A 23,980-nucleotide genomic window follows, 5' to 3' on the forward strand; every position below is an offset into this window, starting at 1 on the left:
CGTCGCGGGACTGAAACGCTGAAACCCCTGTACTTTATGATTCGGAAAGCTGTCGCTGTAATATAAGGGAGTGTTGGCGTATGTCGCCATCTACTGGACAATGGTGTATTTACACAGGTTGAAATAAACGGAACCACCCATCTGCAATGATGTTCCACACGGAACTGATAGTAGTGTGGCTGACGGGCAGAACGTTAAACGATACTGTTGTTGTTGTGGTTGTTTTAAATACATAACGTTTAAAAGGACCAATGTAAAAGGAGTACATTAAGAGGTAGGGATGTCCGTAACATATCCTACCACTACAAATAAAACCGAGATTATTTACGTCTTTCCGTAGGCATAGTTGCACATTATATCATTAGCGTTATTTGGCAGAATAAAATTATCTGTGGTATATCAACAGCAGTTAGCACTAAAACTGTTTTCGGTAGTGGAAGACAAAAATGTGGGGAGAAATCGAGCCATGTATCAAACCCAATGAGGCTGACAACATGAAGAGCTGCAGTAAAGAGTCAGACCAGAGATCGACACACTCTCCAGATCTGCAGGTGAGAGAGAGATGTCATCACACACATCTGCTCAGCTCATTTGCGTCGACAATTGACACAAGACTCCTTCTGTCAAAATAGTCAAAACATTTTGATTCTAAAGTAAAGTTTTACTGTCAAATTCCAAGTGCAAATTTCAACATAATCCATTACTAATAAACAAAGTATACGATGACATTTGCTTACAATCGAAGAATTCACTTATTATGTTGATAACATTTTTAAGTTATAGTTCATCATTAAAAAACTAAAGAAAATGTTATGGGTTATGATGATACAATTCTTGACACATAACTTAGGAACACAACTAGAGATTAACATATTAAATCAAATTTATAGTCTGTATTCTGTAGTTCAGCTACATCATGATTTTAAATAAAGAAATAGAGAGAAAAGTGACAATGAAGACAAGATGCTAGCTTTTCTCACTCAAGTAATTTCATATGCCTAGATACTGTTATTGTTTATTTGTATATAATAATGGCCCAAAATGATTCTAACCTCTTGAATCTCTGTGGATGCTCCTCTATAGCAGAAGACCGTACTGTGGGGAGAAATCGAGCCATGCACTAAACCTAATACATCTGGTGGCAACAGCAATGAACCTGCTCCTCAAGAAAAATGTCCTCCTGAAACAGATGCTAAGGATGCCCAAAACACTACAAGCTACTCCCCAAATCTGCAGGTGTTCAGCACATGAACTATACATGCAATATAATTCTGTACATGATTCTAACCCTGTTGCTTGTTTTTCTCAGGATGAGCCATCCAGCTGTCTGACCGCCATGATTGAGGCAGTAGCAGCCAGTGGGAGTCCAGTGAAAAGCCAGCAGCTGGGGGAGCCAGATTTAACTCTGGAGGAGAGGAAGATGCTTTTAATGGATCAGTACAAATCCAAGCCCTTAGTCTTTCTAGAGCGCTATCAGGCCCATCTGAAGCCAGAGCACATGGACGCTTTCTCATACCTGAGCAGTGACTGCAGGGTGCAGTATTACTGCAAGGAGATTCAGAGACGGGCATCTGGCACAGCAGACCGGACAAGGATCCGGAACCATCGATATGCAGCTCTTCGTGCTCTTCAGAAGGGTAAGCTAAGCACAGGTTCTTCGAAGTGTGTTCCTGAAGGTTGCATCGGGATACCGCCGTTAAGATTCGGACTAATTTCAGCCAAATTCTAACGCAGCATCACTTGAATCCCATAATGCATTGGCATTCAAGTGGGATTCAATAAATAAATACAGTACACTACAGTTCAAAAGTGTCTCTTCTGCTCATCAAGGCTGCATTTATGTGATCAAAAATACAGCAAGTAGTAATACAATTTAAAATCACTGTTTTCTATTTTAATTTATTCCTGTGATGGCTAAACTGAATTTTCAGCTTCATTACTCCAGTCTGCAGTGTCACATGATCTGATTCGCTGCTTATGAAACATTATTATTTCTATCAGTGAAAACAGTTTAATACTTTTGTGGATTGAGGATTGTTTGATGAATTAGTCAGTTCAAAAGAACAGCATTTATTTGAAAAAGAAATCTTTTTGTAACATATGTCTTTAGTGTCAGTTGATCAATTTAATGCATCATTTCCAAATTAGTAGTAATATCTTTTTAATTTAATAATTCAACTTTTCATTTTAAAACGGCAAGTAAAAATCTATAAAATAACCCCTCTCGCTGAAGAAATGCTTATGGCAAGAATAGCATGATTTTTTACTTAGAAGATGCTTCTGTCTTCCTCAAAAACGTTGTCTCGGTAGAGGGCCAGTACTTCAGCGAGGAGCAGATGCGTGTGCGAGATCCACTGCTGTACGAGCAGTACATCGGACAGTATCTCAGTGAAGAGGACATCCTGCAGCGTTCAGAGGCGGCCATGAGGAACAACGGCCCAGGGGGACTCGCTGACCTGCTTATCAACTCCTACCAGGAGAAACTCATCCAGAACCGCCTGGAGGAGCAGGAGGAGAGAGAGCAGTGTGCAGTGGAGGAGTCGGATGAGGAAGGTATGAGTCATAACTTGTGTGTGATCTTAGCCTGGGAAAACTCAGACAACTTCCGGCAAATTTAGATTTGCTCAGCAAGTTAGTCTGGATTAATAGCTCATTTCTAATCTGTCAAAACCGTGGCACCAATCAGAAACGTTGGGGCAGGTTTTACACGACGACAGCACAGCGACGGTGAAGCAGATTTTGTACATTTACAAAGATGGATGCCACCGTGGAACTACAGGGGTGTGGCAGTTATAGTTAAACATTAGAACACTATAACCGCTAGAACCATACTATTAAAATATTTTTTTCACAAACAGTTTTTATCATAGGGAACGTTAAAATACTAATATCAGCTTACGAGGGAAACGGAGGCGGAGTTAGTGGTGCTCGCTGCTGGACTGGAGATGATTTGGGAGAAGTCTGTGCAGAGACAACTGAGAATGGTCTGGTTTTAACCAGGCTAGTGTGATCTGGCATTTGTGGTTTATGAGGACATAAAGGTGTTGTCGTCGTAAAAACAAATGGCTTAAAAAACACACTAAATGTTTTTTGGGTTTTTTTAACATTCAAAAAAAATGCAGAACGTTTTCTGTGATGGGTTGGTTTAGGGGAATAGAATATACAGTTTGTACAGTATAAAAACCATTACGCCTGTAGAGAGTTCACGTAAACCACATATGCCAGTTTATGTGTGTGTTCTAGAATGTGAGGAACCCAGACCGGCGGAGTGGGAGCCGACTACAGAAGAGAAAGCCATGCTGAGGGAGGAGTTCCTGAGTCAAATGCATCAGCGCTTCTTGGATGGAAAAGATGACTTCAACTACAGGTTAAATCAGAGGACTTACTCATTCTCCAGTTTTAGTATCAATTAGGTCTAATTTAATATCAAATTCTGAGAACAATATTAAGCTTTGGCACAATGTCTTTCTCTGCAAATTAGTTGTTAAAGGGATGAAAATTAGCCCATGATTTACTCACCCTGAAGCCAGGTGTATATGACATTCTTCTTTTAGACGAGTACAATCGGAGTTGTATTAAAAAAAAAAAAAAAATGTCCTGGCTCTTCCAAGCTTTATAATGGCTGTTTCGGTTTGAAGTCCATAAAAGTGCATCTATCCATCATAAAAGTGCTTAAAATAAAATATTAATATTTAAAACTTTGTAAGTAAAAGTTTATATGTTTTATAAGTAAAATAACTAGCTAGTATTTATTAGCTTCTGGCCAAACGAACATACGGATTTGACTTGAGTCTTTAATGCAACATACTGCTGATATTTACGCTATGCCATGACACACTACACTACGTCTGATGTCATAAGTTGCATAAATTGCACTTTAGGCTGTATGGCTGTCTAGCCGGAAGCTAGAATTTTACTTTGTAACATGTTAAATATTAATATTTTTCTTACACAAACGCGTCGCTTCAGAAGGCCTTTATTAACCCCCCCGGAGCCGTGTGGTGCTTTTTTATGATGAATAGATAAACACTTTTATCTTCAAAACAGAAACAGCCATTCACGGCCATTATGGCTATCTTGGAAGAGCCAGGGAATTTTTTAATATAACTTCGATTGTATTCTTCTGTCATATACACATAGGTTGACTTGAGGGTGAGAAGATCATGGGCTAATTTTAATTTTTGAGTCAACTATCCCTTTAATTATGCTATGTAATGCAAACTGTAGTGTATTAATTGCTCATGTTTTAGCTCTAATATCTTAAATAACATTGATATTTTCATTGCAGTGAAGTGGATGGGAATCCAGATTTTGATAACCTGGATATCGTAAGCCATGATGCGGAGGAGCGCTATTTTGATGATGATGATGATCATCAGGTAGAAGAGGAGGAAGAAGAAGAAGAGGAGGAGGATGACATGATGCAATAGCCCTTTATGTTCAGAATGATTTTCACATTTCTCCTGTTTGCTATTTTGTTTGTGTAGGTTAAATGTGATTATCAACACTTAATTGTCTTTAATAAAAGTGTACTATTTTTCAAGGTGTAGTTGGTCACATTTGAGGGAATTCTTTTTGTCTTTTTGTTCAGATGCTGGTCTGGCCATAGAAGACGAGCACTTTTGACAGTCACTCATTTCGTTTTTTTGTCACACACTCCCGCCAGACATTGTATATCTCACAGGGAAAACTGTTTAAAATGCATTTAATATGCCGCAGTGCCCAAAATTTCTTTGGTGGTGTCCCACTCACTATTCGGCAGGAATCAAGTGTCTCCCCCGGCATTGTTAGTCGAGCCTGCTACTTATCAGCCAATCAAAAAAATAAAGAAAAAGGCTACTCAATACCCAATCAGAAAATAGCAACACTGTATCTGGGTAAGTTTTAGCGCAGCAACCAATGAAAAAAAAAGCATCAAGTTTACATTATAAACATCTCTATCTCCAAATTGGCTTAATAATTTTATAATCTTAATTGTATTAGCACTAAATAAAGTAAAGTGTATATATTGCATTGAAGATGTTATACAGTAGGTCGCTTTTAAAATCATGTCATATTTTATAATTATATCCTGGCCATGGATGCATTAATCATTGCATTTGTCTTCTAAGATCAAAGTCTTTCACTCTTTTGGGTGTCACTCTTGCCTGTCTTCAAAACTTGAGAGACCTGTTACCAGCCACCTTCAGCGTTTGATAATTTTCATCAAAATTTTATTGCCCCTAAAATATTTTGTTGAACGCATATCTGAACATGCAAGAGATCAATAGAAACAACAGACACTATTTTAGAGTAATACATTATTTTTGAGTCTGGTGCATCTACCACACTACTGGTGGTTATTTCTTTTGATTTTGGAACGTGAAATTGTAGCATACGAAACTCCTGTAAAGGATCGACCATCTTCAGAACTTGAGCGGGATGCAGCAGCTCATTTGCATTTAAAGGTGCAGGGTGTCATTTTTAGTGGCAAGGTGGTGAGGTTACGAATTGAAACCAACAGAAGTTACACGGCCGGCAGGAAAATATGTCGACGTCCGAGACATCAGAGAGAGTGGCCAGATAAGCAATGAGGTTTCTTTACAAAGATAAATTAAGAAACGGTGTTTACTTAATTATCCAGTAAAATGATATGTTATTGCGAATATTATTGCTACTAGTTCATCATTGTGTCGGTTTTATTCGCTGACTTCAGCTTCTTTGTACGAAGAACAACATAGTGACGAACTGCGCTATGTAGTTTGTCTGTTTAGGGTTACTGTAGAAACATGTCTGCACAAAATGGCTATTTAAATGTAACACCGTGTCCTAACTACACGCGACGCGATAAAATTCCAGCGACAACAAGTGTGTCTGTCCACACTAGACGCGACGCGACTGTGAGATGCCACACATTCAGAATAGCGTGTCATGAGCGGACACTTTACTTCATCACTTCATTCATTTCTTCATTCTGTCAGCCGCGACGTCGCAGAAATAGGAACCGTTTCTAAATTAGAAACTTCGCGTGTCGCCGTCGCGTCTGGTTAGGACAAAAACTCTGATTAACGTGGAAAAGATACCTTTTATCGCGGGTCGTGGCGTCGCGTCGCGTGTAGTTAGGACACGGTGTAAGAGGTCCCGCGGTGTATGTAGATAGAAACAGCTCGTTCTAAGGTAATAAAAACATAACGGTTCATTATGTAAGGGCTATATACATTACAGAAATCATAATTATGTATACGACATTGGATTTTGGTCAACAGATCCTCATGGTGTCTAAATATTACACAATGCACCTTTAAAGGGACGCAATCAAAAACAGCGTGTTTTTGCTCACACCCAACAAAAAAAAGTTCAGTAATTTTTCAGAAGATGTGTAATAGCGCCCCCTACCATATAACAGTAAAAACACAGCAGATTCTGTCAATGGCGGAGAAAGAATTACATGTATAACATCAATAACCTATAAAATGGCATTTGGTTTTACTGCTAATTTGAATACAGACCAGACCAAACAGACAATTCAACAGAATATGGAGTAAATACTTTATTAACATTCAAGATTTCATTAGCATTGCAATATCTCAAATTAAAATTCTACACAAGAAAAATAAAAATTAAATACGTTCACAGGATGGGTGCTGGATGGAAAGTTAAGGTTATGTAAGGCAAAAATATACAAACAAAAATTAAATCAACTACAATTAGTTAGGGCCCTTGGATATGTAGCGAACAAAACAAAAACCTGGGAATATGCATGGAGAAATGTGACGATGCGTCAATACCAAGCAAATTGTTTATGTGCAGTTTTACAATGTAACTAGAGCCTTTTCAAGTCATACTTCTAAAAGCACACTGACTAACATCTGTATTATCTGATCTGAGCATCCAAATGTGTCTGTGCAACACGTGTCCTATTGATTCTTTCCCTCTATTAGCTACATTACCACCTATAGAAGTCATTTCTACTACACAGTCTATAAGAGCCCCACAAAATGCAGTGTTAGAAATGCCTAGTTACTTAAACGCCAGTGAAATATCTATAAAATACCAACCCTTATAAGCCATAAAAAAATATTCTAAAGAATACTGTGTAAATAGAAAATGTCATTAGCTCCTTCATAATGTGTTAATACTGAGGAAAAAACAAACTAGTTAGAATTAAAGAGGAGAATACTGAAAGGTTACATACACACCATGTTCCTTCAAATTACACACTTCACAGTTAACTGCCAGAATTACTTACAATGGCAAGTGGTTAAGGGACATTAATTAAAAAAAAAATAAAGATGACTGAATGAAATGAAAATATCTCTATCAAACCCACAGGGTCCATAACTCGAACTTTTCAATAGATTTGTGGTCAGAAACCATCACAGTATCATATATATATATAGATAGATGGATAAAAAGGCTGTAAGGAGGGGGGGGGAGTAAACGTTTCATACAGACTATATACCGTTCTCCTTAGTAAATGAGGAGGGCACTTTATATGCTTCAGCTTCTAAATGAGTTAATTATGTTTTAATGGTTATTTTCTGTTGTGCCATGATAAACATAACCTATGTGGAGCAGTTGTTTGCCCTAAAGTACCATTAAGATTCATGAACTTTACTGTAGCAGCCATGTATTCTAGGAAAAATCGACTGATAAGACTTCTGAATACAAGTATTTCGATTTTGATTTAGCATAAGCAAATTAATGGCACACAGTGAGAAGAGAGGTGACGTGAGAAAAGAGGAATGTTGAAAGACAAACTTCAAGGGGTCAGTGCAAGCAGCCCCCCTACCGTCGTACGGACATTGTGCAACACATCTTGGCTGTTTTATCACCTGATCTCTTTAAAAGTCACCTCTCAAATGTACCATTTTATGGCCCCTCAAAGGAACCAATGGTTGTGGGAAATGAAAACTGGAGGAAAGGTTAAGGAGAACAGGATAATAGAATGAATAATTCAGTCTTTTGGCACAGTGGAAAAAAGTGCAAAATTCCCACTGTAAAAAAGAACAATGTTTGGTGCAACTTCTGGAGTCACAAACCGCTCTGTTAAGATCCAAGTTCAGCTGATGAGTTTTCATCCATAACTGCTCCTGAAAAGAAACATCTTCATCAAGGCTTAAATACAAATGCAATTATATATAAATCACAGGCACAGCAATTGATCTTACAATCACTCAAACCATTCTGCACTGCCAAAATTGTCCACAAGGAGGCAAAGAGGAACAATAAAACAAATGTAAAATGGCTATGGCTAAATGAAAGCGCTGGAAACCGTGGTCTGTTCTTAATTTTCTGTACATGTATAGTTCAGATAATAATGCCTGAGGCTTAACTGAGTAGGATGAGAGAGAGGCAGATGCCCCACTGAGCCAGCTTGGAGGAATTTGGACTGCAGGAATCGTAAGAGTGCATGAGAAGCTCTGCATACACGTACTAACTACACAAGGAGAGGGATTAAAGGGTAAAGCATAAAGTGGTGATCATTAGCAAATGGGAAATTACTGTCGCATATAGAAAGTCACAAAGCATAGGACGAGGTGGGCATCTCTGGCAATGAAATATATAAACATGGTGTGTGTGTGTATGTGTGTGTAGGTGTGTGTATGTATATATATATATATACATACACACAATATAAAATTTATGAATTTTCATTTTAAATGTATGATTTAGTTCAGAATATCTCTGATATTCATTAGTTTTATATACAATATGTGATATTGTGTGACATTAATTTTATATACAGTTTGTACACAGAAATACATACACTCACCTAAAGGATTATTAGGAACACCATACTAATACTGTGTTTGACCCCCTTTCACCTTCAGAACTGCCTTAATTCTACGTGGCATTGATTCAACAAGGTGCTGAAAGCATTCTTTAGAAAGGTTGGCCCATATTGATAGGATAGCATCTTACAGTTGATGGAGATTTGTGGGATGCACATCCAGGACATGGAGCTCCCATTCCACCCCATCCCAAAGATACTCTATTGGGTTGAGATCTGGTGACTGTGGGGCCATTACAGTGAACTCATTGACATGTTCAAGAAACCAATTTGAAATGATTCGAGCATTGTGACATGGTGCATTATCCTGCTGGAAGTAGTCATCAGAGGATGGGTACATGGTGGCCATAAAGGGATGGACATGGTCAGAAACAATGCTCAGGTAGTCTGTGGCATTTAAACGATGCCTAATTGGCAGTAAGGGGCCTAAAGTGTGCCAAGAAAACATCCCCCACACCATTACACCACCACCACCAGCCTGCACAGTGGTAACAAGGCATGATGGATCCATGTTTTCATTCTGTTTACACCAATTTCTGCCTCTACCATCTGAATGTCTCAACAGAAATGGAGACTCACCAGACCAGGCAACATTTTTCCAGTCTTCAACTGTCCAATTTTGGTGAGCTCTTGCAAATTCTAGCCTCTTTTTCCTATTTGTAGTGGAGATGAGTGGTACCCGGTGGGGTCTTCTGCTGTTGTAGCCCATCCGCCTCAAGGTTGTGCGTGCTGTGGCTTCACAAATGCTTTGCTGCATACCTCGGTTGTAACAAGTGGTCATTTCACTGAGCAGATTGTGAAATACTGTGAAATAATTGCTTAAATCACCTTTCTTTCCCTTTCTGACATTCAGTTTGGAGTTCAGGAGATTGTCTTCACCAGGACCACACTCCTATGGCTCTTTCAGACTGCACGATTTTCAAAGTAGTCGGGTCGCTGCTCTTTTCACACTGCATGACTATCTTGGCCAGCATTCAGTCGCTGCTGTGTTCACACTGGACGATGGATCGGTGACAGAAGGTTTCACACTGCATGACTTTAGAAAAATCGCCGACGGACTCTGTCTAGCACGCTGCACGCAAACTACATTTCACAACAAACACGCGTGAGATATGAAAAGGAAATAACGCGCGACATCACACGTGCAAGACCGGAGTTCTCATGTGAGACTTTTTTTTTCGACCCGGTTGTGGTACAGCTGGTGAAACAGACACGAGTGCTCCTGCCAAATTTCTACTAATTTTTCTTCCATTTATTGTGTCCAAATAGACCGAGAAGAAGCTTTTTTTGTTGAAACAATGCCATATCATGTTGATATGTGATCTATAACTCCTCCCCGAACTCCCTGCTGCTCTGCATCTTGCTCTCTCACTGGCTGCCGGTGATCGCCGATGTAGTTTTCAGTCAAAACACCTTTCACACAGCAGGATTTTGAATCGCCGACAGGTCCAGATATTTAGCATGCCAAATATCTCACGGGCGTCGGCGACTCGTCGGTGATTCTCTCAGTTCGCGTCTTTGTTCATTCACACTGCGTGATTGTCACTCGCGTGAACGAGCGCCGATTTGCCTGTGATTTCGGGCATTTGTCGGCGATTTCTCAAAACCTGTCGGCGAGCCAAAATCGTGGCTAAAATCATGCAGTCTGAACTCGGCATAAATGCATTGAAGCAACTGCCATGTGATTGGTTGATTAGATAATTGCATTAATGAGAAATTGAACAGGTGTTCCTAATAATCCTTTAGGTAAGCGTATACACACATACATACATATTATATACACACACACACACACACACACACACACACACACACACACATTTATATATATATATATATATACACACACACATATACTGTATATATACATATATGTGTGTGTGTGTGTATACAAAAGATACAGATGTACAAATATATACACTGTATATAAAATTAATGAATTTCCGAGATATTCTGAACAAAACCATGCACTTAAAATGAAAATGCACAGGCACTAAATTAATTTGTATATTAAAAAAAAGTCATTCACTTGACTTTTTCCCAACACTAGATATGATTTCTATTTTTAACCAAACACTGATTCATACCAGTCTTCATAAAAGACAGCAAAAATCATTGCTCTTAGCAAGAGAACAAAACGATGCACACATGTTATGCTATACTCCTAAAAACCAAGATTATGAAAAAAAAACATCATATTTGTGATGTTTCCCTGACATGTTATTTTAGTAGTTTATGTTAATGTTATGTATAACTTTGTTGGGTTTTCTCTTTTTAATAATATTATTTTCTTTTTTGTATTTTCTTCTAACTGTTCTTGGAAAAAAAAGACATTGTTTATTATTAATACAAAAACATGTTTGCTATACTGCTACTGTACTTGTTGAAAATCGTAGCTTGTTTAAAAGCTACAGGATTCAGAAAACAAGTGAACTATTGTCACACAACTAAAAAAAATAGTGATGTTAGAAGTATATTTTGTTCCTCCCCTTCACAAAATACACTAACACTATTTTTTTTTTTGCAAACTAAAGCCAAGCACAGATCTGCACAATAAATAACTGCCAGGCTCAGCAGGGTGCATGTACTCAGTCAGACACACCTCCCTTCTGCATCCAATAACAAATCCCCTGTCTACTCTTTACAGACCACAGCACTCCGCTCACAGACGCTCCACAGGCCAACGTAACTGCTAAACGTTCCTCACCTCCAGCTGTCTGCCGGCTCGCCTCAGTTGATGAGAATTCCAGGAGGCCTCCCATCCTCCTCTGTGATGTTCCTGAAGTTATTCTCAGCTTCATCCACAGTCCTAAAGAAGCAAAACATTGAGGGGAACCCAAAATACACTCAACTCTAATAGACCAGAACAGATAAATAAAAGGCGCTCACATTAAGAAGTCTTTGACGTCCTCAACGGTGAGATCTCCAGTGGTGTCCAGAGTGATGTCGGCACTGCTGTTGGGAGAATCCAGGATGGGCGATGACAAAGAGCTCCTCATGTCCTCCAACAGACCTGACAGAAAGACAGCATATTATCTTGTTTTATGTTTTTTCTGCCTAAGGAATGAAATCATTGTATTTCATGAAATACATGTTCTTGACAGTGCGATTTGTATTGTCACAAAAGGGGTGAGATCATAGTTAAAGAAAAATTAACTGCTGTACAAGTACATAAATTAGACCTCAGTCATAAAAATTCTAATTTCCAGTAAAACAAAACCACACAAACTCTGGTTATTTCAGCTTGTTGAGTGAAGAATGACATATATTTTCCATTTGTCAAGACTTGTGCAGACCCGTTACCTTCAGTTTCAACAGACTTGTTCTCTGCTTGTGTCTTGTGTGTTCCATTAGCCTGTGGTGGGAGCGTCGTGCTGGAAATGCAAAAAAAAGACTGAAATTTGCTGAAAATGCAGAAGAACTATTCTCTGAATATCAGGGACATGACTGATGATGGATCCACCAAAATTAGCCATCTTTAACATAAAAATGTTCAAAGGTTTGGGGTTGGTTTATGGCTTTTTATGGTTTTTCGGCCTCGAAAAGTTATTAAAGACATCGTTAAAATAGTCCAAGTGACTACAGTGGCTCAATCTTAACTTTATCAAGCAACGAGAACACTTTTTGTGCGCAAAAAACAACAACAAAAATAACTTTATTTCAACTTTTCATTTCCTAGTAACTCATGTTACTAGTTTAATAGCTTCTGTTATTGTACGTCACACGCATCACACACATGACCAGCGTCGGCCAATAGTGAGCCTACGTGTGACGTAGCTCTACGCTATCACACTATGTTAACTGACTAGAGAAGCAAGTGAATAGTTGAAATAAAGTTGTTATTTTTGTTTGTTTTTTGCACACAAAAAGGACTATTTTAAGGATGTCTTTAATAACTTTGAGGCCGGCAAGTTTCAATCCCTCAAGAAGCCTATGGACTAGTATGCAGGAGTGATCCAGCTCTCAGATTTCATCAAAAATATCTTAATTTGTGTTCTGAAGATGAACGAAGGTCTTACGGGGTTGGAACAACATGAGAGTGAGTAAATACCGACAGAATTTTCATTTTTGGGTGAACTAACCCTTCCAACAGTGAAATCTCACTGATCCAAACAATTGCATTTTGTACATCAAATATCTTCCAATTGGCTATGACTGACGCCCAGGAGTACAATTTATTCTTAATTCAGTGTATACTGTAGAGGTCTATGTTTGGATGAGTATTTTGGTCGGCCCGTGGCATAATAATTAGTGAAATCTATGTTACTCACCCGTGTTCAGAGAGATCGTGAGGTCGCTCCACATCCAATCGGCACAGTGGCTCTGTGATCACACGAGCTGACAGCGAGAAGCGCTCGTACTCCGAGGGCGAAATCAGGTAGAACCCTGATAAAGTGGAAGTCAATTTAGTTGAACCTCATTCCAGCGGAAAGGCTCCGAGCTAGAAATGATTTGCAGGCTGTTTGAGAATGAACTACTAACCTTGTCCAGTCTTCGTGAACACACAGGAAGCAATGCCACTGATGTCTTCTTTGCGAATGCAGTCGTAGCGGACTTGCGGTCTCAGAGCTGGCACACTGAACACGTGGAGGTCACCCAGATTGGTAAGGCACACTAAAGCGTTCTCCGAGTACTCTTCAGAGCTCACGCTGGTGAAGTTCGACAGCGCCACCTTCCGTACTCGACAGCCCTCATGGGCGGTCAACTTGAACTTTGTTTTTGCGCTTACTTTAGGCAGCGTGAAAATCTACACAAAGCAGAAAATAGAATATCCACTTCAAATTTAGCTTTTTTACGATCCATTTAATGATAGATTTAGTTGTAAATATCCCAACCTTAAACTGCTCTTCAGAAGCAATGAGAACCGAGTGGCTGCCCTGCATGTCTGGAGCTTTGGCCAGATCTCTGGAGACTTCGTACGGCTCTGGCAGAGGGGTTCCTCGACCATCCAGCACAGCGATGGACACCACTGGAGCTCTGTGCATGAGCTGGATCTCTTTGCCCAGCAGGGCCTCCACACTCTGCTCAGAGAACTTCTCCTGCGAGGGTACATCCAGAGCGTATGCGTACACCGAGCCAGAGTTTGTGCCGGCCCACATTGTAGGGCCATGATGCGTTCCTGAGAAACGAAGGAAAAATGATGGTGGCCTATAGCATGCCATAATGAACAGATTATTTTCCATATCAATACATGATTGTCTTTTTGACTCCTGAGAAGAAACGTTTTGTAAATGAGGCATTACGTCAAAAAAGTGTGGACTCATAGGAAGACCGCAAGTGTTTAGAGTGCCATTTGGGACAGGGTCACTGTCGCCTTTTGCTGAACAAATGACAGCACTGTTTTCTCCAATGCGGCTATATATACACACAGTAGTCAACATTTGAAGTGGATCAAAAAAGTTCATCAATGTTATCCTAAGACAAGAACAGGTATTGTCCAAAATTCATGTATAACTAAAAGGTTTTGGTCCACTTCAAATGTTGACTACTGTGAAATAGAACGGAAACTAATCAAATTTTTACAACAAAAATGAACCATCACTGAACTTAAGCTGGACTACAGTATGATACTATTTTCTTCTAGAGCTGCTGTACAGCAAAAACAAACTCTGTTGCATTCATTTCCTGTTATCACTATACAGCTGCTTTGAAACAATCTGTATTATAAAAAGCTCTATATAAATAAAGGTGACTTGACAGGGCGAGGTATATGCTCAAGTGTTTAACTGGTATGGGATTTTCAATGACAGATTCTGAAACTTTTGCACTTACCAAATGTTAAACTAAAATGTAAATGTCTCATTTTAATAGCAATTACTAGACTGTTTTATAACTGATCTACTATTGAATTTAAAAAAAATGATTGAATTGAACAAGTACTAAAACAGCATAATGAATGGCAAGAGCAAGCTGAACAAAATAAGCACATCTTATCATACTGATAAGTTATTTTGATCTTTAGGCAAACTTATGCCACATATTTTCAACATTGATGATAATAACGTTTCTTGAGCAGCAAATCATCATATTAGGCTGATTTCTGAAGGACGACAATCGTGAAAATGCAGCTTTGACATCACAGGAATAAATCACATTTTAAAATATATTCAAATAGTAAACTTTTTTTAAAGTGTAATTTTTTAAGTGTAATTTTCAGTACTTTCATTGTACATAGTACTACTGTTTTTGCTGTATTTTTAATCAAATAAATGCAGCCTTGGTGGGCTGGGCATAAGAAGGTTCTTTCAAAAACAGTAAAAAAAAAAAAATCATGCATAATTTCCAATATCTGTAACCTATGGAGTATATAAACATATTCGTTCATTGTAGTTTTGGGTATCTCTGTTATAGAACATCTGATTCCACTTAAAATATTATTAGTAGCATTCTCCATGACCTGATTTGCGTTTCTCAATTTTATGCGTTTTGTGTGACTGAACAAATTTTTTAGTTTTCCCTATTCAGTCAGCACAGCTGTTTCAGACAATAGTAACCTGACTTGACCTATGATAATGTTCCAAAAACAAACCACTCACACCCATAACTGCACAGTACAAACGCAAAGTTATTCAACTATTATGAAACATTTTAATTCATTGCACTAATAAACAATACTGTAACACTTTGTTCGAAACTCTCTCATGGAAATTTAGCTCTCCCTAAAAATGATCTGATCACTATTGTGCAAGAGCCTGTTTTGAGTTAGGAGGTCATATATTTTGAAGATGTGGGAAATGAGGCTGCCTCATGCTTGTGACCCAGACATCATAATATAGAGTGACTCTATTTTGTGGCGTTAAAGTGTAAATAACTTTAACACCACAAAAACGTGAGCGAATGTGTAACAGCCATGATCAGGTTAGACAATAATATACACATCAGCCTACATATTTCACACAGGACAGACAAAACTAAATAAAGTAAAACGGCACTCCTTTTCTCTACACTCAGAGTTCTAGATTAGACTCAAAGCAAAATAGCTTATACTCGTCTGGCTTAAACTGGTTCAATAACAGATGTATAAAACAGGCATGTACAACAAATGGTAATTGAATTCAAGTACTTTAAATGTACATACAATGCACCAAATTGCATGTACAGAAGTAAATTGTATAATTAATAAATACAGTTACAGTATTAGTTTAAAAAGCGCATTTTAGTCATGTCACACTGTGCCCTTTTTCTCACCATCTCTGAGGAATGTGTCAGCGAAGCAGAGGCAGCGCACCACCCCAGACAGCGAGTCGTCTGCAGAACGGGGCTCAATCCGTCTCTGCACCGGCGTCACCTCAGCATCGTGCTCCGCCAACTGGGCATTAGCCTCCCGCACCTGATGAAAACAAAGATCATCGTCATCGTCCGCAGACTCAATGGCCTCATTTCCCAGTATCACAAAAACCTGTGAGATGGTGAGGCATGTACGAGAGACTTCCAGACACTCACCTTACCGGTGGGACTATTAACCACGGCACGTTTCTTTCCTGAGACTCTGCTCTTCCGGATTCGTCTGAAGGACTGGCGCAGGGATTTCTTCAGAGACTTGACTCGAGACAGCGGGCCCTCCATAGCCAGAGAGTCATTGGGGTGTAGGGTGCACCTATGGAAAGAACCTTCCTTTGAAGCAAACTCCATTCATACAAAAGTCAGATCTTTATTAATATGCTATGAGGTTATTCTGCTGTAACGGCTGAAGGAAATGCTTATTCAGATTAGGGCTTAACTGCATACCTATAACAATCCAATGCATCCATTGGCTAATTCAATGGATAATCAATTACCATTACTATACCAATAAAAAAAGTTATAAAATAGGTATTATTTTATTAGTATTATTATTTATATTAAATACAATTATTTAAAATTTTGAAAAATTATAAAATGTATGATCTAATAAAATCATAAATTATCACTATTCTTGTTGCTATATAATACTATTACTACCACATTTTTGTGACAGATGCTGAATATGCGAGAATATCACATGTTAGACCCTGTTTACACCTGGTATTAAAATGCGATCTGTATCCAGATAAGTTATCCGGATAATAAAAAACGCATGTTAATGCAAGGTGTAAACGCGTTGTGATCGGATCGTGATCGGATCTGCCTGACCACATCTGGAGGTAGTCTGGCTCGCATTGTGTCCGGATCTTTACTAGATGTAAACGCAATCTGGTTGTTGAAACCACATATGTATATTTTACTCCTCCCAAAAATGCTAAAAAATAAACGAGTGAGAGCGTGTTATATAGGCTATATGTCATGTTATAGCCTAATCAGATGCGACACGCATCACCGCAGATGAGCAGCTGAGCGTCTATTCAACGTGCAAACATCGCAAATAAAAGTGAAAGTAAGTCACAGACGCAGTTAACACATCTTCAAGTAAAGAAACGAAATTATCTTACCAGGCCTGTTGCCACTCTCTCTTATTGATGTCTCTGATTTGGAAATTAGCTGATGATCAATAAAATGCCGCTCAGATCTGTTGCTTTTGGTGGCGTGCAATCCAATAAATCTGCATTTAACGCAGGAGGTGAAGATCGGATTTATATCCGTTTTGCAAAAACACATTTATGTGGCCAGGTGTAAATGGAATCAGTACTTATTATCCGGATAACTTATCTGGATACAGATCGCATTTTAATACCAGGTGTAAACGGGGTCTTAGAAATACATAGTATGTGAATCCAGGTCAATTTTTTGGATCATATATTTTTATTGAGTTTGTGTTCTGGAATATTTGTAGAATTTGTTTGGAAATGCAGTTTCAGATGAGACATGCTCATCAAGATAATTAATTTTATGACCCAACTTAATTTGAAGATGGGCTTGAACATGAAAAAAAAATTCACATTTCACTTATTAATTTACAAATGTTCCACCATTAAAGGGATGGTTCACCCAAAATTCAATGTCAATGTTTACATGTGTATAAAAGCCTAAATTCAATATGTTCATCATATAAAGCGATCGAGTCTCTTCAAAAACTTTGTGATATGATTCGTTTAACGATCTCTTTATGTGCTAGTAGTGTGTCAATGGAAGGACAGGAATCTCTCAGATATCAACAAAAAGTCCTTTGTGTTTCAAAGATGAACAGATTCTTACAGGTTTGTAACAACCTGAGGGTGAGTAATTAATGGCGGAACTTAAATTGTACTTAAACTAATAACCCTTTAATGTATTATTACCAAGTTACCAGGGCCAGTATATCTACCAATTCAAATTCTGCTATTGAGCCAACCCCAACTTAGAATACTTCAATATCTTCATAGCAAATGACATTAATCTTTCAGTTTGAAGCACTGATTATAAGTGCTCCTGAACAAGCATTTGGCCAAGTAATACAGCAGTCTTGGATGGCCCCATAAGTTACCTCGCCAGCACAGAACTCCGTCGATGATAGTCAAAGAGGCCAAAGCCATGACTGGTGCCAAAGGCAATGAGGTTCCACTCTGCGTGCAGGGTTACCGCAGTAACGGCCGCGGGCGGCATGCACTGCACCAGGACAACCGGCTGGAATCCAGGAGCAAACTCTACCGGGCCCATCTTAGGAGGCAGCCGGTCATGACCCTTCCACGTAAAACCCTCTCGGTCCTGGAGCAGGTCCACCGTGGCCACATCAATCATGTGATCGGACTTCTCATCACTTAGAACCATAACTATAACCTGTGAACAGAGTTTAACACACTAATATCATTTATTTTTGTGCAGACCATAATCATTTGAAATCCTAGTGAGCTTTCCATCTAGGGCTAGGCAACATTACTAAGACTCGTTCACACCAATAACTATAGCGATAACTGCATTAGCATTCACGCCAGTGGATGACATCATTCTGTTTATGCTAATCGTGCTGCAGGTTTGTCGTCTGCCGCATTAAATGCTCAAGTTCTTTAAGGCAGGCTGGATTCTGATTGGCTGTCCATGTTTTTATCGTTAGTCAGCTGGAAAAAAAAACTTTCTGAAGGTTAATTTCTAAATATATAATTTTTCTGTGCCGTTTTGTTATAGTTGTGACGTGGACTCTGCTATTCTTTTATATTTAAAGTGTTTTTAGAGCTATATCTTTATTGTTATAGTTATCATCCTTGGTGTGAATGGCCTTTAGGAATTTTCAAATGGCACAGGTTTTCTCCTAAGGAGATGGGATGAATCCATGTTGAATCCAACAGATGATTTTTGGATGGACAGAGTCAAGATGTTATGAGATTTCATTAAGTGTATAATGCTGCCTATGTGGATATATTTACATTAAATCATTAAAAACTAGTGATCCTACTTGTCCAGCAGTTCCAGCCACCACCAGTTTTCCACTGTATTTACAGAGGCTGATCTTCTGGATTCCTAGCCTAGGATCGTCACTGTATGGGTCAAAACAGCCCACCTGGAAACAAATAAAAGGCAAACATAGATTGTTATAATTCTTCGTTGATTTATAAAGCTGCTCAAACAGTGCAGCAACATCCTATTTATGAGGAATGTATAGTGTAAAAAAACACACATGAATCAATTAAGTCTAGTAAAGCCCAAAGTATACATTGTCCATGTCCATGTACATTGTGCATGATGCAAATTTCATCACTAGAATAGCACACCCGCCACCCGTTCAAGACAAGTCATGTTGAAAAGATGGTATTTACAAGTTAAACGCACATGAACGCCACCAGAAAGTCGTTAATACGAGTTGGAAGCACCGAACTTTATGAATTGGGGGCGTGTTAGAGAGAAAAACGTGGATATACCACAATATTTACTGGCATTTAGCATTGATATTATCAGGCTTTTTCATTTACAACAAAACAAAACATGTTCTTCATTTTCTGGAAGTAGGGTACAAAAACCTTCGGTTTTTTGTTTTAAGTAAGAGAAGGTACCGCCATGCTTAACAAAAGTGACTTGAATGCACCTGACGGCGTAAACAACTTTTACGCACATGCATATTTAATTTCTTTTACACAAATCAGTTGTTCCACAACGTGGCAACACTGGGCCTACTGTTGTTTCTACTACGCATACTCAAGGGTACACTTAAAAAAAAATACTCTACTTTAGCATATAGAAGATATTTTGTGACAGTTAAGACAAAAGAAAAATTAAAAAAAAAAACATCCATACACCCTTAAAGAAAAAGCATCAGCCATATAGCTCGACTTCACTACAACATAATATAATGCAATCGGTAACAATATAAGACTTTATTTCCTTCCCCTCTAGACACATTGACCCTCAAACCACGTCTGCTCCTGCCCAAACAGATGCTGACAAAGTCAAGAACAAAGAAAAGAGGAATGTGCATGTTATGAGGAAAGAAGAAAAAAAAAACAATAAAACAAAAAGCAATGCAGCAGTGCCATCCAGAGCAACAATGTGCTTCATTTTCAGCAGACGCTAGCAAAGCATTTCAGTCGTCAGGCAGACGGTCTGCTTTTAATTAAGGTGCAAACGGAATCAACTCCAGTGTGAATCCCATATGTCTAAATGGGCCACACGCCAGACTGCAGTCTGCATTTTATGGAGAAGCTGAAGAAGAGGAAGAGGTGGATTAGGAAAACAAAGAGAAGTGAGAGGTCAAGAAACTTGCAGATCTGAAGCTGACCTTGTGAAAGAAAACAGAGTAAAATAAAATAAGATAACATATATCCCCGCGTTCATATGATGTGATAGTGCCTACAAAAAATAAATAAATAAAAAAAATCATCAGAACTCCCAAATAATCCCCGACCTTTCTGAAAGGAGGCCATTCCTCCTCCCCAGCCTGCGTTAAGCTGTCGTTGTGGTCGCAGTCTGTCTGAAAGATGTTCGCTGTGCTCAGTTTGTAGAGAGGTTTGAGCGACACTCCCGAAGCATCCCAGAAGCGCACTGTACCGTCCTCGTGACTAAAAGACAAACAAAAACCATCCTGACAACTGATCCAAACAAATTAAAGCCTGTAGGACGTTTTATCAAATCCTTTAAGGAGCAGCTGTTCAAATAACTTTTGATTTGTAATATGTAAAGGAAACAGAGCTTAAAATAAAATAAATAAAAATAAAACAAACTCACCCGGTTAACAGTAGTTCTTTTTGCTTTGGATCAGGTGCTAAGTTTTTCCCTCCACAAATTGGCCAATTCTGTCAAAATACAGAGGGGGAAAAAAACACTTCAGGCCAGCCACTTCAATGAAAATACATCTGGAAAACTTTTAATTCTGTAATGAAATAACATTAAATAAAAACTTTGATGCTGGTTTATGTTTTACTAGAGGTTGTTAAATAAAATCCATTTCAGAAAGTCACAATCACTTGCTCCAAAGCCATTAAATCTAAAAATACAGTATGAGCGTGCTGTATTAAATTAATTCATTTATATAACAGTAACAAAAACGAAGGGAGGTGTTAGTTTAATAATGTTAACGTTATACTCATAACAGATGTTATTTGAAATGCAGCAGTTTTCTGCTGAATTGGAAAAAACATTGACAGAGTTGGATTTCCTCCATTTACATGTCTTGTTATTCAAACAGCAACACATAATTTGCAATAGCAACATTTTACACATTATCCAGATTTTGGCTTTATACAGTATTTTGAAAGAATCTGAAACAAATTAATACACTTTTTTTTTTTTACTATAACTCAATAATACGTTCAGCTACCAATATTATCCCTGCCTCCAACATTTTAAAACCAACACAAAAAAATAAAAATAAAAACTAAATTAAATTAAATAAAATTTAAAAAAAAAAAAAAACCCGCAAGTTTGGGGTCTTTGTGTGGAGTCCCCAATTCACCCACCTCATAGTTCTGCAAAGGACACTGCTGTTGGCCAGCACTGATCACTCTCTCCCAAAGCTTGGGAGGCACGTTTGAGATGTGACATGAAAAGGTGATGGCGGAGGAGTGCAGAGGAGCCAGATAGGGAGCAGGGACAGTGGGCCAGCCAGCAATCTGAAGATCAATCACTACCAGCTCCTCTTCCAAAAGAACCACAAGAGCTGATGGCTCGTCAAATTCTGTGAGGCACAAAAATAACTAAAGTCCATGCACAGGAAATAAAAATAACCATTTAGCAGACACATGTATCATCAGTGATTTATAGAACGGGTTATTACAACCCGGGTCCAAGTGCCATGATCAAGGGTACAATGGTGATAATTTAGTGATTGCCCCATGTAGGAGTTTAAACTTATAACTACAGCTGGCAGTATGATGGTATAGATTCAGCTGTACGTTTATATGACAGCATGTATTTATGGTACAATTTTACTAGGGATGCACCCATGAAATGAATCAGCCAATTTGTATCGGCCGATAAAAGCAATTCTTTTGTTTAAAATCAGCCAATTATCAGGGCAGATTATATCCTGTCAGTCAAAAGGGGCATGAAAAACGTTTCACACTACTGTGTGTGAAGAAAATATTGTTTGTTGATTTTAGGGCTTTTGAAGTTAAAGTGACCATAAAAGACCAAACTTAGAATTCAATAATTATTCAATAATAAGAAGAATATTATTATTATTATTATTAGACAGATACAGTGTTTTTAACTATTCAAAACAACCACACCACCTGACCCACTCACCCTTGTCTCTGTCTGTGCAGTGAATGGTGAAGAAGTCTATGACACGCGAGGTGAAGTCCAGGGTGACGTGGCTGCTGTCCTGCAGGATGGTTAAGCAGTGTCTGTCTCCATAGCTGGCTCTGGGCATACCGCCACTGAACAACACTAGAGGAGCTCTACAGGGACAACAGAGGACACCCTCCTGAGTCAAACCAGCAGAGCTAAAACATGAGATTATGGGATTTCATTTCTCACACATTATGGCACAAACCCTGATTCTGTTGTCCTCCACAGGATCTTGTTCACGGCTTTGCAGGGAAAGGGGCCTGAGATGAATAAGACACAAAAACTGAGTTTGAGAGAAACCACCAAAAATACAGTAATCTTGGCAGAGTTCATGTTAAAAAATGGAAAATATCCGTAGATCCCCAAGCGGTTTGTGTCAACAAACCATCAGCAAATAGTGAAGAGTGCATTTGAGGTTTACAATCCCTTTAATAGGTCTGGAAAAGGATTTTAATGGCCGATTACAAAAGTTGAACAGACCCTAAGCTTTGCCACATAACAACATTTCCTGACATTGTGCAAGTTATCCAAACATGTAACCAGCCATCTATGGCTGATGGCTACTGGAATTACTACAATGTATCTGCACAACAAAAAACAAAACAAAGAAAAAAAGGATGTGCATTTGCATGCATGTGAAACGTTTGATTTCAATCAGAATAAAACAATAGCTAGTCTTTTTCAAATGTAATGTGAACAAAATGCTGAGTTTTGCCATTCAGTTCATCCCTTAAAAATGAATTGTGCATTCATTTTTAACAGGCAAAATGCCACATCTAATGTAAAAAACAGGAACATGTTTGTGCCGTTTAAAGGTCAAATATGACAAAATCAAATGAAATCATCTTGTGTGATCAAAAATGACCGCATCCACCAAAGCAGCATCCATATAATAGGTTCTACACTATTGCCATTCTTTGTAAAAGTGGGGATTTATCACTTACTAGCATGACGAACAAATATAGACACAAATGGTACATAGACATCGAATAACACTTAAACTCTTAAAAAATTAAATACATAAACATACCCTGTGTCAGTTCTTGTTTGTAAATGTTGAGAATATATATTATACGAGCAAGAATAAAAATTTCCCGAATATCCACATGCTTGCAATTGTGACATTTTATACAACAGTTCAACAAGCAAAAGGGCAATATTAAATGATTTGAATTGTCAAGTCAAGTATATTTATATAGCGCTTTTCACAATATGGATTGCATCAAAGCAGCTTCACAGTATCAATCAAAACATAATAATAATGTTCGTTTCTTAGTGGAAAAACCACGTTTGGTAGAGCTGATCAATGGTATTAATGATTGGTTAATTAATTTGAATATCTCCAACTGAGCAAGCCAAAGGCAACAGTGGCAAAGAACCGAAAAACTCCATCAAGTGACCTAATGGTGTCCTAATTGTCAGTATTGTGTGCTAGCCCGGCTAACATGAGCTAGCCTGGGAACCACATGTTCGTTTTATCGTATTTGAGGCGTGGTTTACGAATGCCCAGAGCCGTTTATGGGGTGTTACGAATGTCTATCAAATGCGCCTGTACGTAGCTCAATCAACCGTTTCAATGTAGAGCAAAAAGAAATT

The 23,980-nt window shown here is 38.5% G+C and overlaps 2 protein-coding genes across 8 annotated transcripts in view; one reads left to right on the top strand and one right to left on the bottom strand.

The window, feature by feature from the left end:
* Nucleotides 1-138: 138 nt before the first annotated feature.
* Nucleotides 139-4,549, top strand: ccdc97 (coiled-coil domain containing 97). Of its 5 annotated transcripts, none has more exons than XM_039687841.2 (7): nt 139-274; nt 435-551; nt 1,084-1,236; nt 1,310-1,637; nt 2,311-2,553; nt 3,244-3,367; nt 4,289-4,549. In XM_039687841.2, exons 2-7 carry the CDS (start codon nt 447-449, stop codon nt 4,428-4,430), a joined length of 1,095 nt encoding a protein of 364 aa, XP_039543775.2. In that variant the 5' UTR covers nt 139-274; nt 435-446; the 3' UTR covers nt 4,431-4,549. The 5 variants fall into 5 exon arrangements, with proteins under 5 accessions (XP_039543775.2, XP_088984850.1, XP_039543776.2 ...); XM_089128724.1 differs by having other exon boundaries at nt 1,087-1,236; XM_039687840.2 differs by having other exon boundaries at nt 160-274; nt 407-551.
* Nucleotides 4,550-6,514: 1,965 nt separating this feature from the next.
* llgl1 (LLGL scribble cell polarity complex component 1) overlaps nt 6,515-23,980 on the bottom strand; it is a 41,114-nt gene continuing 23,648 nt past the window's right edge. For 2 of the 3 annotated variants that reach the window (XM_039686560.2, XM_039686558.2), the window contains exons 8-23: nt 22,590-22,644; nt 22,340-22,494; nt 21,553-21,770; nt 20,822-20,889; nt 20,502-20,655; nt 19,059-19,163; nt 18,153-18,445; nt 16,217-16,370; nt 15,962-16,103; nt 13,609-13,892; nt 13,256-13,520; nt 13,045-13,159; nt 12,077-12,147; nt 11,663-11,786; nt 11,481-11,582; nt 6,515-8,072 (exon numbers count right to left, since the gene is read on the bottom strand). In XM_039686560.2, the coding sequence (XP_039542494.2) occupies nt 11,504-11,582; nt 11,663-11,786; nt 12,077-12,147; nt 13,045-13,159; nt 13,256-13,520; nt 13,609-13,892; nt 15,962-16,103; nt 16,217-16,370; nt 18,153-18,445; nt 19,059-19,163; nt 20,502-20,655; nt 20,822-20,889; nt 21,553-21,770; nt 22,340-22,494; nt 22,590-22,644 (2,282 nt within the window). In that variant the 3' untranslated portion in view covers nt 6,515-8,072; nt 11,481-11,503. The remainder of the gene's footprint in view (nt 8,073-11,480; nt 11,583-11,662; nt 11,787-12,076; nt 12,148-13,044; nt 13,160-13,255; nt 13,521-13,608; nt 13,893-15,961; nt 16,104-16,216; nt 16,371-18,152; nt 18,446-19,058; nt 19,164-20,501; nt 20,656-20,821; nt 20,890-21,552; nt 21,771-22,339; nt 22,495-22,589; nt 22,645-23,980) is intronic. The other variant, XM_039686559.2, reaches the window with a different exon arrangement.

This window comes from Pimephales promelas, chromosome 3, assembly GCF_988280905.1.
Source record: "Pimephales promelas chromosome 3, fPimPro1.hap1.1, whole genome shotgun sequence".
Lineage (NCBI taxonomy): Eukaryota > Metazoa > Chordata > Actinopteri > Cypriniformes > Leuciscidae > Pimephales > Pimephales promelas.

Coding starts and splice junctions, on each gene's coding strand:
- ccdc97 (XM_039687841.2), top strand. CDS start 447: ATGTGGGGAGAAATCGAGCCATGTATCAAACCCAATGAGGCTGACAAC. Junction 552..1,083: donor CACACTCTCCAGATCTGCAG/GTGAGAGAGAGA, acceptor GCTCCTCTATAG/CAGAAGACCGTACTGTGGGG. Junction 1,237..1,309: donor GCTACTCCCCAAATCTGCAG/GTGTTCAGCACA, acceptor TGTTTTTCTCAG/GATGAGCCATCCAGCTGTCT.